The following is a 14,049-nucleotide window of genomic DNA, read 5'->3' on the forward strand; positions in this document are numbered from 1 at the left end:
GCTCAGCCATGGGCAGTTTTTCTAGAATTTACATTTAGTAAAATGTCCTCAGGTGAAATAATTTTTACTTTAAGTGTAGTTAAGTGTAATTTTTGGCCAAGCCATCTCAGAATGTTATTGTCTTTCAGGAAGTCTCTAAGGTTCTGACATGTTGCCTGGGGGTGTAGAGAGGGAGGTTGACTCCCACATGCAGCTGCTTACAGTGAGTGATGTGTTGCTCTGGAGACCTCAATGCTTTCTTCTTTTTGGGGCTCTACTGAAGGTGCAGTCACTCACATTCATTCCATGGTAGTACAGGATTTCATGTTTGACAGCTGCCTCGAATGTCCTCTGAAGTGTAATGCTTAGCATTTCATATTTGCACGTTTGCCTTATGGGTCCATTTTTTTCTTCCAAGTCTGTCAGCTGTTTACCTCTTCCTGTTCTCCTCTGTATATCTGGGAGCAAAAAACATTGAGAACGGCATTTGTTTTGCTAAAACCTGTTACTCTTTTGAGCCAGTCACATATTCTTTGTCACAGAGTTGTTCTGGCTCCCTGTTAGCACCTGACACGTTTTTCTGTAGGATGGTGCACTGGCAGTTTGCCCTTTGTCTGTGTTTTGAGGAGGATAACTGGTCACTTGAGGTAGTCTGACTTATGATTTTTCGTATTTACGATGGTGAGATATATGCGGTACAATACTCTCTTGTGATGCTGGCCAGCTTTCATGGCAAACAGAGGACATGGGGGAGGTTGAACCCAAGTGCAGGATCGTTTATTTAAAACCAAGGGATCAGAAGTGTTCTCGTTGTTGGGGACATGCAAAGAGTTGGTCGAGCGGCAGTTAAGGTGAGAGCGAAGACCCGAAGTTGGGAGGCGAGGCAAATCGTCAGGACCCAGGGAACAAAGAACGGGATACAAGGACAAAGGAAACCAGGACTTAGAATGCGGTGAGTATCGTTGGCACAGAGGTGAAGGTTGTCTCAGTAAGATTCCACAACTGAGAAGCGACTGAGAGGTGTTTTTGTAGCCGAATGCTCCGATTAATGCCAGGTGCTGCTTGTTGAGGTGTGGGCGCAGACGTGACTGCAGCGGCAGCGATTTGGATCTCCCAGGTGCCATGCGACGGCTAGTGTATACAAGCGGTGCTCTACAGTGTTCTGTGTTGCCAGCATTTTATTTTTTTTTTGATACCCACCGTATATGCATTGTGTTTTATGGATCATCATGTCTACAAATCGCCATCTGTGTCTCCTGCTACTGCTGAGAAGAGGAAGGAGATTACTCTTGAGGGGAAACTCAAGATAATTGCCCAGCATGAAGGCGACAAGCCCGTAATGGCCATTGCACCTGAACTTGGACTTTTGCAGTTGATGATCTTGACCATCTTAAAGGATAAGAAGCGATGATACTTGGTAGGCTAGGTGTATTAAATGCATTTTTGACTTACAACATTTTTGACTTATGATGGGTTTATTGGAACATAACCCCATTGTAAGTCGGGGACTGTCTGTATTTAAAATCCGGACCTTTACTCAAATAGTTTTGTTTCCTGTCCTGTGTCCTTTCCAGCACTATGAAATTTGAAAACTTCCATGTCCGTTTACTGGGTTTCTGAGAGCAGAGTGATGGCTGCCCAAAGAGCATTTACTGGGGGCACCTGTAAGGCTAGCAGGTCAGAGTTTGCAGGGTATCAGAATCTGTTGGTCTTCCTGATGTTTGAGAGTATGGAGTTTGTTGAATGTGAACAACAAAGTCTTCATTCTGCAATGCCCCTCCTTGCCTTGCTGTAATCCCACTGTGGTTGCTATGGATTTCTCTGCCTCTTGCTTTAGGAGCTCTCCTGCTTGCCACTAAAATTTTGTTTGGTGTACTGTGTGCACTTTTGAGCCCCTGGCTCTCCACAGTGTCTCTTGGTTCTGGCTCTACTTTTGATCCAAGGGTCTGGGCACTTCTGGAACAGCTCTACCCTCCTGTAAAGTTGAATCATTAAGCCATATGGTCTACAGCTCACTCTATTTGCTTCTCATTTTGAAATTCCTGTACGTGATTCTACGTTTGGGTCCCAGTTTGTTTGCTAAGAAAGAACCTGCATTCACTAATATTTCTCTGAGTTTGGCTGTGACAAGCTTTTGAAGTGGGAGTTCCCACTGTGGATCTGTCACCTCAAACACAACTCCATGTCATGTCCTGTCCTGTGCCCTCCTCCCCCTGATTAACTTGCACTGACTATTGCTTTCTTTTTGGCTTTCTTTTTGTTTCTGTATTTTCTTCTTGTCATTTCATTAGGTCATAGCATGCTGTATCCTTGTGTTACAAACGTTCGAGATAGTGAAAACATTTTTGTTTTAATTGTATCTTGTCTATTGTAAACAATATGCAAAGAGAACGTCACCTGCCAGCAGGGTGCAACAGAGCAGGAATGTTGGACTGGATTGTTTCAGTTCCCTTCCACACTGTTTACATCCCCTCTTCGCTCTGTGTTTTTGGCGATTAATAATGAGATTATGAACTGTGCGTATTTATGGGATAAATTAGTCAATGATTTGACTTTTTGTTTTCAGTCAGTTTTAACATACTGAAGCTTGACGTTAATAAAATATGAGCTCCTATAAGACTGTCATAGCTATAGCTGAGACTTTTACAAACCTCACCCAGTGAGTAAAAAAACCAGGCTAATACAAGTACTGTGATGGGCTGTCATTTTTCCCACTGTGCTCCATGTCTGGATAGCCTCTGGAACACAGTGATCCTGCAGAGGACAAGCAAATAAACAAGTCTTACAGCAAATTCTTAATTCATTTTAGCTTTATCTGATGTTTTTGCAGAACCTAGCCTGTGAATAAAGCCAGAGATGGCTATAATATTAACGTTTTATTTGTTGTGGCATAATGGGTAGATTAATGAACAAACTGAGTCAGACTTCCAATCCCAGTTCTAGATTTCATCAGTTCATCCAATTTATATAGCTTTATGAACAAGCAATTTGAGTAGCTTGCTTAAGGGTACAACTGGAGAGCCCTTGCTTACAGGGCAGCAGGTTACGTAATGGTTAGAACTGCTGCCTTTGGACCCAAAGGTTGCAGGTTCACATCCCACCTCCAGCTGTAGTACCTTTTGAACAAGGTACTTACCATAAAATTTCTGCAATAAAAATTACCCAGCTGTATAAATGGGTAAATAATTGTAAGTAGTTCAATATTGTAACTTCTTTTGTAGAAAAGCATCAGCTGAATGAATAAATGTAATTGCAAAAACCATAGCCCTTCGATATCCAATCCTTACCAAGTATTCATATTTAAACTGCTGGGTATTTGAAAACCTCAGACCAGTTTGGGTTCTCTGTGTGGTTACGGAAATCAAATTGAGTGGCTTTATGGAGGTGTATTATCTAGACGTTCACTGTATCCTCTGCTTCCTTTCTGGTTTCACTGGAGAGCATGTGTGTAATGGCAAGATTTGTTTCTGTAATCCTTTTCTGCAGGAGCTGAAGTTCATCACAGGTTCCTGTTTGTTCCACACTGTGAACCAATGCAGACATTCTTTAACCCCTTATCATTATCCTCTGTTCCATTTTTGTCTTCCCTCCAGTGAGCACTTGTCCTGCGCCTTCACCTTCTTCCTGCATGGGGATAGCAATGTGTGCACCAGCGTGGAAATCAACCAGCACCAACCTGTCTACCACCTCAGTGAGGAGCACCTGCGAGTTGCACAGCAATCCAGCACTCCTTTCCAAGGTGAATGTTGCCCCCTAGCTCAGACAGGTTCACAACCTGTACAAATTGTTGACTGCACATTATCTCTCAAATTTCTGTGAAGCAGCTCATAATGCAGTTGGTTTAATGTAATTTACTTTTGTCTGATACTTAGAGGGACATACAAACATGATTCTTTCTTTATATTCTATAAAGACCATGTCTAGGGTATATTACCTGCATTCTCTGTGCACAAGTGGAGAAGCTGTTTTATTTACAGGCATGTTTACAACAAAATGTGGTAGTCATGAACGTTAGGATTTAGTGCTGCTCCATGTGATATTAGATTGCAGGACCACCTCCTCAACACAAAACGTGAACAGAAGTAACAAGGATGATTAAGTTCAGGCAGCCTTTTCGAGACACTGGTCTCATCCCCTTAAGAGACTGGTGCTTCGTACAGGGTTCTGTCTTTGAGATCACAGCTGTGTGCATCCTTATTAATGCTGTTGCTTGTTTTGCCACGTTATAGGCTTGCAAATGGTTTCATTTCAACGTCAAGGGGGCAGTGTTTGAAAGCAACAGATCTCATTCCACTGCAAAATGTATGATGATAGATATTTAATTCCTGCTCTGGTTCTGCTGAAGTCTTCCCTTCATGCTTCACTTACAGATCCACCCAGATTACAGGACAGAACATGCCTGTCTTTCTGATGAGCTGTATTGCAGCCAATATTGTGGCTGTTGACATAATGCCCAAGAGGGACATTTGGGCCTGGTTATGATCAAGTGATGCCTTTTTGAATTGAATCATGAGCAGGTTAGGGCAAGGGCTTCAGGTACATGACTCCTCCATGGTAAACAAAGCCACCAGGGTAGCTTTGACAATGCAGGCATTCAGGGAGACCAAGCATTTAGTTGGCCTGAAATGGGCCACTACACACACACACTCGCACTCTCTCTCACTCGGAGTGTGAAACTACTTGTCGGGGTTGCGGCGAACCGGAGGCTAACCCGGCAACACAGGGCGCAGGGCTGGAGGGGGAGGGGACACACCTAGGACAGGACGCCAGTCTTTCGCAAGGCACCCCAAGCAGGACTCGAACCCCAGACCTGCCAGAGAGTTGGACCCGGCCAAGCCCACTGTGCCCTCAATGGGCCACTAATCCAAGCAAATTGTTTCTTTACATTTATTTATTTATCTATCATACCTGTCATTTCTGTACAACCCCACCATGATGGTGTCACAGGGCACTGGAACACCACAACAGTCAAGTCAAGCTTCTCTTGGTCTATAGCCAGTATCCCCTGGGATCAGAGAAATTGATGGGGGAGAGAGTAAATACAAGCTTTGATTTCCCCCTCCAATCCACCTCCGCGGCTCCCGTATATTTTCAGTGGATTCTTGCCTGGTGGCCAGCAAGCTGCATGGTAATCGAGCCCTGCAGATATCTTCCTGGAAGTTCAGTCTTGACCTACCCACTGAACCTACAGATCGATAAAGCTGCTTGGTAGTGGTGGGGCTCCCAGCCATTACCACAGCAATGAAGTGTAGCAGGAAAGGGTTTGGTGTGGGTGGCATGGGGGAACAAACTGTATGGGACCTGTTCACTTCAACCAGAGGTCAGCATAGCATGCTCATAAGGCTTTCTCGGTAAGCTCATATTGAAGAAAGGTCAGTGGAGAAGGCTAGGCATATGGTGCTTTCTGTTTCAGTAAGATATCTACTGGGAGGTGGCCTTTGCTATATAACCACCCATAAAGACCTCTGAATGGACCTTTTTGTATTATAATTGCTGCAGAGCTTGGTAGATGTTGGCAAGCTGTGCATCACTATCAGGGTGACTGCTGTTGTGTAAAGGGCAAACCCAAGTTTTAAAAGAGAGAAGGTTGTATGGCTTTTTGAGCTTAAGTGTGGTTGTGAATGAGTATGTAGGAGTGTGTCATAGACTGAGTTCTCACCTCCTTTCCCTCCCTCCTCTCTTTAGTGATTCTGAGTCCATTTGGTTTGAACGGAACTCTGACTGGCCAGTCCTTCAAGCTGTCGGACCCCCCCACACAGAAGCTAATTGAGGAATGGAACCAATTCTATCCCATCAGTCCCAGCTCCAAGGAGAACTTTGAGGAAAAAACAGAGGACATGGACTGGGAAGATGACTCATTGGCTGCAGTGGAGGTCCTTGTTGGTAAGATCTCTGTTGAGGCACTTACCAGTCTGCTTGCAGTGATAACATTTGATAGTTTTTCTTTTGAGAAAATCTGACTTGTTTCTCGGTTCTTCTCAGGTGGGGTTCGGATGGTTTACCCCTCCTGCCTGGTGCTTGTCCCTCAGTCCGATATCCCCATCGTGGCCCCTATGGGGTCCTCCCACTGCACGGCTGCTTATTCTGGTGGCCACCAAGTGCCTGCCTCTCAGCGAGACCCTGCCATCTCCTCAGTCACCCTCACACCTCCCACATCACCCGAGGAGACCCAGACAGGTACACTGCCTGACTGTCCCTGCTCTAAATGGAGTGCTGTACTGTTTACGTAGAGTCATTTTGATTTGTAGTTTGTATATAAGGTTAAATGCATTTTGTCTCTGTCTGAGAGACGCACCAAAAAGATGGTTGGTGTGAGTATACGGGCAGGCCAGTGAGCCTTCTGAAATCCTAATGGTGGTCCTAATTTGTGACCAAGAAAGCAGAAGGATGACTATTTAAAGGTTGTATACGAGGGTGTCTTCATGCCTGGAATAGAGTTGTTCATCATATTTCTTTCTGCATCTTCTGACCAACCCTATCAGCAGCTGACTCCCAGTCATCACAGAAGTGTGTAAAGCTTTCCTTGTCGTCGGACGGCTTCAGTGTAGACAGCACCAACCACCATGGAGGCCGGATCCCTCGCAAGCTGGCCAGCCAGGTGGTGGAGCGGGTGTGGCAGGAGTGCAATATCAACCGAGCTCAGAACAAGTATGTGGGAGGGCAGGACCCTCCACTCCATTCGTACTGTTTATCATAGTGATTTAAGGACACAGCTTAATAAAGACATACAAGTGCTGCCCACTATGAGTATTTTCCAGTTGGTCCCCTTATTTATTTTTTCTTTGTCTTGAGAAAATTTACAGAATGTAATGTATTTACTATCATGCTAAGTTAGAAATTGTGCTAAACACATGTAAAGAAAATAATTAGGTCTGTCAGGTTAATGAATTCTGGGTGGCTCCTGCTTTTCTGCCAGGCGGAAATTCTCAGCGACCACCAATGGACCCTGTGATGAAGAGCTGGTGGAGAAAGTTGGGACCTGGGATTTTGTGGAACCCATTCAAAGGTCCAGCTGCACCTGCTCAAGGTGAGGCCTTTGGCTCTTAATGATTTTGTGTGCTGCGATGTTGGGAACTTTCCTGTGAGCAAGTGGTGAAAGCTGAACCTTTGAATTGTAAGTGTACCTTGTTTTTTCCTCCCCCCTGTGTAAACACTGTGCATTAGGATCAACAATGTTTTGGGTCTAAATGAGTCATTTCAATTCATAATTGAAATGCGTAATCTCACCTGGTTATCTGCAGCTCTTTGGTTCCTTTCTATTTTTCACCAACAGGTGATCTGTAGAAATGCATCATGTTACAACATTACTACTGGTAAAAATGAAGCTCTACTGGGTAGGTTCTGCCAACTCAACACAAATAAAATAAGGTTATGTTCAGCAATGCAGTCTAGTAGCTGGCAATTACTCAATGTCTCCAGTCTGGAGCTGTCAGAAAGGCTGGAGGATGGGCAAGAAGGGGTGCTTTGAGAAGGGGTGCATGCACTTTTATATGTAGCATATGTAGCATAATTTTATGGGCATGCAGTACCTCATTATTTGTCCAGAAGCCTTGCAGTTTCTGCTGCAACTGGAGAAGAACCGTGCTTGCCAGCTGAGTTTTAACCGAGCTGTTGATGGGGAGACGATCATCTGAATGACTGACTCCTGCCATATCCAGCTTTTGTCTTTAAAGAGCCTAGTTAAGATACTAAGGAAATGTGTAGAGCCGGTGGCCTTTGCGTCATGTTAATACTCTCCTGGCTTTAGAGATGTATGGGCATGGGCTGCTATACTTTCCTCTGGCCAAGCCTCTTTGTGCTCTCCCCACACTCACCCTCATTCTCTCTGCAGCAGTTAACAGGCTGATTACTTCCTTTCTAACATCCTGAAGTAGTTACAGATGCTGCAAGCCTCCTGCAAAAGAGGGCTTCGCTGTTAAGGTCACGTACTTGGCCCGGGAATGGAACCTGAACCTTCTTGGTCTGTGCATCTGACTGACAATTCACGCTGCCTGGAACCTAGGAAAGCAGTCTGATGGAAAGGGACACTATTACTGTCCCTGTAAAGCAAAACTTGAACTGTTAGAAGAAGAGCAATGCTCCTCCAGTCACAAAGTGTTTTTGTACTAATGAAATGTGTTCAGTGTAGCCACCACCATCTCAACTGTGGGTTTGCCTTGGGGTCCTTTTAACGGTGACCAATGTGGAGATCATTTACATGTTCGTCTCTATGTAGATGTGGCTTTCAGCTGATTATGACCATGATAAAGAAAAATGAAAGAAAACAAAACATATGCAGTTGTGTGTCAACCTGTTGAATCAGCTGTTTGTACACCAGAGGCAGTTTAATTTACTAAATGGATCATTTACTAAAGGGTGTCGTAAATGTACCGGGGTTCGTGTCATTCATGCCATTTAAAACTGTCAACTACTGTTGTAAAAAGCATGGTAGGAATCAGGTAATGAGTGACTGGCAGAGATTGGTTTTCTTACTGCTTAATAGGTGGTGATATGAATCAATGTCTTCCTTGAGCCGGTGGAAACCTTGCTCTACTTTTAAAAACTTTGATTGGTTGTAATCAATGAGCCGTTGATAGTTTCATCGCTCCAATTAAATGGTTCATGAAGCCTCACTCAATCATTACTAGTTAATACACCCAATTTATCATATTCAGTGGACTCATTGAAATAAATGAGTTGTATAAACATACATTAGCTACTTTTTTTTTTTTTTTTTTTTTGAAGCATGATTTGTTAAGCTTTAGAAATGAGTGACAGCTCAAACAAATGATCTGTTCATTAAACATTTTACTTTTTTAATGAGTTAATTGTTCTCATTCCACCCTGGCCACACTAGGCACAAAAACCTGAAGCAGCGTGCTGGCAGTGTTTCGGGACAGTCCCAGTTGGCCAGCCAGCCCCCTCAGCTGCCCCCCAAGCACAAGACTGCAGAGAAGCCTGAAAAGACTGAGAAGCAGCAGAAGAGGCCGCAGACACCATTCCATCACCGCAGCGCTACAAACGAAGACATGCCACTGGAACCTGATGCTGCAGCTGCCCAGCGCCTGGTCATGAGGCCTCAGGAAACAAGCCGTTTTTCGGGCCTGCGTCATGCTGATATGGTGGCTTCCACCACTGGCACCAGAGGTCTCCAGCTGCACAGCACACCACCAGAAATGGTGGGCTCTCCACAGCCTCCACCGCTCAGCCCTCACCCGTGTGAGAGGGGGGAGGAGGCAGGCGAATCTATGAAGAACCCCCACACCCCTCATGGGCAGCACTTCTACCAGGCTGTGGCTGAACCCTGCCTGGTGGCACAGAAGGGGACCGAAGACCCTCGCCTGGACAGCCTCGCCCATCCCTTCCATGCTGCCTTTACAGAAGCACTGGAGCCCATTGTCTATGTGGGGACTGCTGTCAGCCTGGAAGATGATGCTGCACACATGCCCTGGAAGTTCTTCAACCTGCCGCGCAGGAAAGAGGCAGACTTCCCCACACCGCAGCTTCCTGGCGACAAGCTGAGAGATGAATACCTTGGGGGACATGATGGCATCGTGTCAGTCACAGAGTGAGTGTGGTGCCAATGCCTAGGAGAATGAGACGATTGTCACCGTGGTGCCAGTCACAGGATTTTTTTTTTTTTTTTTTTTTTTGGGGTGGGGGTGGACGGACAGGGACCTCTAACCTTTTCTCAAAGCTGTATGCTGTTCCAAGCAGGTTCTCAGAGCCTGTCTGTGCTCACAGCTGAGAATGTTCCCTGCCACGCTACGCAGCTGTACTACATTAATCACTTGCTATGTAACCTTTTGACATCATGCATTCTCATATTTGTGCTGAACACTGTGGCAAGCTGGAATGCTATTCACTTTTGGTTCCAGAATCTTGATTAGATAAAGCAGTGGATGCCCCTGTGGAAAGAGAGGATAGTGCAATTAATGTAAGCAGCAGCCATTAAAGCAGCTGTAAAGGTAGGGTCTAAAATGAGAGCATGTCTTTCCTGATGGGAATTATTGAATGATTATGTAATTGCAGGCCAGTTCTCGACTGTTCCTGTACGTGTAATCCTTTTGCTGCAGCCCTGAATGCCCAGTAATCTCTGGACAGGGCCACAGTACCCCACTGCTTCACTGGAGAGTGTCACAATGCTGCCACTGCTAGCATGCCTCTCACAGTATTTGCTCATAAGCAGAAACCATTGTTTAGTACTATTTTAAAATATTAGCTGTCCTTCTCTCCCTCACGCGCACATGCGTGTGTTTGGAGATAGGGTACGTAACATTTTGTAAGTTTTCTAAAGGCTGGTGTTACCATTCCCCACTGGATTACTGCAAACTTCTGTCATCACTGTGCAATACTGATACAGAAATGAAAATAATGGCTACTGCATTGTCATTGCTTACCATAGTTGTTGTGAGAAGGTTTACCATGTGTAGTTGTAGTCAAATTTCCACAGAGAAAATTCATTAAATGTACTGCTGAAGTAAGACTGTGATCCTGTCTGAATTTGACAGCATATTTTGATGGTCAGTAATCAAGACTCTTATGTGGAGCTCAGTATTTTATCTGTACTTCAGAAGATGGACCTCCTGCCCTGTTGGACATTAAGTATGTTCTTGGTTCAGTATTCACTATCTGTCCCTTGCCTGGGGGAACATGAATTTCTTTTGTGTGTGTGCGTGTGCGCGTGTGTGGGGGAGTTAATGGGGGATTTGGGCACATACATCCCTTCAAGTTGTTTCCAGGTCAGTTTCAAGTTTGCATATCTCTGTTGCAGCTGATCCAGATCAGAAGTACTCTTTGGCTGTCTAGGCATCTTTTGTCACACTGGTGCTGTATCTAATCTGTTCTTTAGCTCTTAGGATTTTATTATTTTTTCGTTTAGCTGACACTTCTCTTAAAAGTGACTTGCAGCATATGGATTGAATAGTAAATAACGTAGCACTATGTACCCATTTGTACAGCTGTGTAATTTTTACTGGAGCAATCAACAGTAAGAAACTGCTCAATGGTACTACAGTGGGAGGTGGGAATTGAACCTGGGTCCTTTCAGTGAGAGGTGACAGCTCCAACCACTATGCTGCCTGTTGCCCCCAGGATGTCCTCAGGCAGTCTATATGTTTGCATTTTAACTATGTGTATTAATCTCTTTGAACTGAATGAGTAATACCTTGGATCCTGTCCAAGTTTAAGACCTTATGGATACTGTTGTGACATCTTAGGCTTCTGGCTGCCTCCACAAAACCCTTGAAAGTGTCAGAGGAACTGGTACAGACCTACCTGCAGAGACGGAACCAGCACCTGACAGCTGCCATTGGTGACAGTGAGCATGAGCCTGAGGTGGACCCCTATGCATTTGTGGATGGAGATGTGGAGTTTTTGTTCCCAGAAAAGAAGGACAAGCAGGGTGGTGAGAGGGAGGCTGGAAAGAAACACAAGGTTAGTAGACTGTCTTCCCTCAATTTTCTTTGTTGTGTGAATTCTCCATCTTCATGTTTAGTTTCTAGTTGTCTTTATTTTATGGGTTTTCCCACATCTGTCTTTACAACCTGAATCTATTTTAGAGAAGGTGCGTAACAGACAATACACTCTTCCTCCCTCCCTTTCTCTGGTGGCAGGGGGATGATTCCAATGCTGGTGCTGCAGATTGTGAGGATGCCATGTCACTTTTCAGCCCTTCTGGCAAGTCAGGTAATGGTTGCTGCTTTAGAGCCTCACCCTCACCTTGTAGGTTGTGATACAATCCGTTAGTAGTTCACGATACTTCACCTGAATAATCACATCACAGGCATGAAAACCACTGGCACTTTGGAGCAGCATGAGCTGTCATGTTCAGGCTTTTTGTGCTCATCTCCTGACCTGGTAGTGTTTATTTCACACACTGCTATTTATCCTGACCATTACATGTCCTGCTATGTAAATCCCCTCAGCAGATGCCCAGCACACAGCAGCCCACAATCGCACTGCCTCCACCAGCCTGATGAATGAGACTGACCTTGCTGTCTCCATCAATGACCTGGACAACCTCTTCAACTCTGATGAGGACGAGCTTGTGGTCAGTGGGTCTGATGGTTGTCATGAACAGATATCACATTAACTAAGACAGACCCTGGTCCTGGCCCTGTCTGCGTGTACATGTATTGGAAGATGGTTGAGTTTTCCATAAGTGTTAAAAGTAAAACTTTCATGTGGACTAACAAGAAGCTTCTGAAAGGACTTCAGTAATCCCTGTTGTGCTGTAGAATTGGTTTCAGGGAGCCATTTCCAAATGTTTTAATGACCTTTGGGATTTTGGATTGTTACTGAACTTCCTTTTTTGTTCTTAATTTTTCTTCTCACAGCCTGGCTCCAGGCGAGTTGTCAGTGGGACGGATGAAAAATTCGGCAATAAGGAATCGAAACCCACGACACTTGACCCGCTGTCCTGCATAAGTAAGACTGTAGATTACATTGTGTCCAGGACACATTGGCCATCATTTCTTGTCCATTGTTTGGAACTTTCTTCCAAAATGCTCTGATGTGCTTCGCTGAAACTCAGTGGATTAATGAGGTACAAAAATGCCATTTGCTCCTCAGTGGCTTTTACAGTGGTCTGCTGTTCCCATGTGTGAAATGCCACTCTGCTTATTTATTACCTGTCAAAATTCTTTGTGGACTGCCATCTAGTGGAGGAGTTTAGAAATTCTTAAAATTGGGCCAAAGCTTTCTGTCACAGGAAGTTATGGAGACAGTTGGTGGTTAACACCTGAAAACTGAAACAGATGTTCAAGTATAGGAGATAGTTTAGCTGCATGAATTCAGGAGCACTTTTTATATACTGAATGAAAGCTACTTCTCAGATACTTAATGAGTTTGAAAGGACAATTAACCCCAGTGACACATCTCTGTAGAATTTCACGCTCAAAGTGGAAAGTGTAGTCACTTGTCTAACACTTGTCTCTGTTGAAGTGATGAACCTGGACTATAGAGCAAGGTTTTAAAGTGTAGTTTGCTGGCTTTTTTAGGTGGTATACCTGGAATAATCCCAAAACTGAGTCCACTTCTTGAAAAGTTGACTTTTTCATAAAAATTCCTTTTTTGTTTTCCAGGCTCTGCAGACCTCCACCAGATGTTCCCTACACCCCCCTCCCTTGAACAGCACATCATGGGGTACTCGCCTATGAACACAGGAAGTAAAGAATATGGCAGTATGGATACTGGGGCTGGCATGACTGCATTGGATGGGACCACCTCACTCAGTGGCCAGTTCAGGATTGAGGTGGAGGAGAGCTTCTGCAGCCCAAAGCCGTCTGAGATCAAGGTTCGCTCCATCTCTGACCCAGGCTTGGTGGAGTATTAGAGGCATCCTCCTACTGCTTTTCTGTGTCCCTGAAAATGTTCCCCTAGCAGTCTGTTTTACCTTGACCTTACATGTTGCACACTGAGTGGACAGCAGTTTAAACAGGACTAATTTTGATTTCCCACAGGTCATGAAGATGCCCATTACCATCTCTTTTCTGTGTGCTTATTTACTATAACTGTACAGGAGACTGCAATGGGAGATTAATACCATTTCCCCAGGCTTCAGATATTTGGTTCTTAATCTTAAAATGCTGATCTCTACATCATATTAAACATGTGACTGCCCCCAAGTACAAAAGCAGTAATGAAGTGGTTGTCTGCCAGTGGCTACATGTTCAAGCCAGTCCTCTTGGTGGTCTGTTAGTCTCTAAACTACTTATTTCACACAGTGATTTTTAACTTGGGGCACTTTACAGTGCTCCTAATGGCTTGCATTAAGGTGTTCGGTTCCTGGAAAAGCAAATTCCTGTCAGTGGAAAGTGACCGTTTGTATAAATGGCACTGATAGCCTTTCCCCTTATCCACAGGACTTCTCATTTGTGTACAAGCCTGAGGTCTGCCAGCCTTTCCTGGGATGCTCTATGTTCGCCCCATTGAAGACACTGCCCAGCCAGTGCCTGCCACCAATCAAGCTACCCGAGGAGTGTGTCTACCGCCCCAGCTGGAGCTGTGCAGGCAAACTGGAGCTGCTCAACCCCATGCCAGGCATGGCCTTCCTCAACAAAGACAGGTGAATGCTCCTCCTCTTCATGG

The 14,049-nt window shown here is 44.8% G+C and overlaps 1 protein-coding gene across 4 annotated transcripts in view; it reads left to right on the forward strand.

The window, feature by feature from the left end:
• The window catches only part of med13a (mediator complex subunit 13a), a 48,848-nt gene that overhangs the window by 25,837 nt on the left and 8,962 nt on the right, over positions 1-14,049 (forward strand). The window contains exons 4-15 of one of the 4 annotated variants that reach the window (XM_029251141.1): positions 3,573-3,718; positions 5,665-5,862; positions 5,962-6,156; positions 6,462-6,627; positions 6,896-7,006; positions 8,816-9,526; positions 11,178-11,394; positions 11,574-11,646; positions 11,886-12,010; positions 12,297-12,387; positions 13,044-13,255; positions 13,824-14,026. In XM_029251141.1, coding sequence (XP_029106974.1) covers positions 3,573-3,718; positions 5,665-5,862; positions 5,962-6,156; positions 6,462-6,627; positions 6,896-7,006; positions 8,816-9,526; positions 11,178-11,394; positions 11,574-11,646; positions 11,886-12,010; positions 12,297-12,387; positions 13,044-13,255; positions 13,824-14,026 — 2,448 coding nt within the window. The remainder of the gene's footprint in view (positions 1-3,572; positions 3,719-5,664; positions 5,863-5,961; positions 6,157-6,461; positions 6,628-6,895; positions 7,007-8,815; positions 9,527-11,177; positions 11,395-11,573; positions 11,647-11,885; positions 12,011-12,296; positions 12,388-13,043; positions 13,256-13,823; positions 14,027-14,049) is intronic. The other 3 variants (XM_029251143.1, XM_029251142.1, XM_029251144.1) reach the window with 3 other exon arrangements.

The sequence above is a fragment of the Scleropages formosus genome, chromosome 4 (assembly GCF_900964775.1).
Source record: "Scleropages formosus chromosome 4, fSclFor1.1, whole genome shotgun sequence".
In the NCBI taxonomy this organism is placed as follows: domain Eukaryota; kingdom Metazoa; phylum Chordata; class Actinopteri; order Osteoglossiformes; family Osteoglossidae; genus Scleropages; species Scleropages formosus.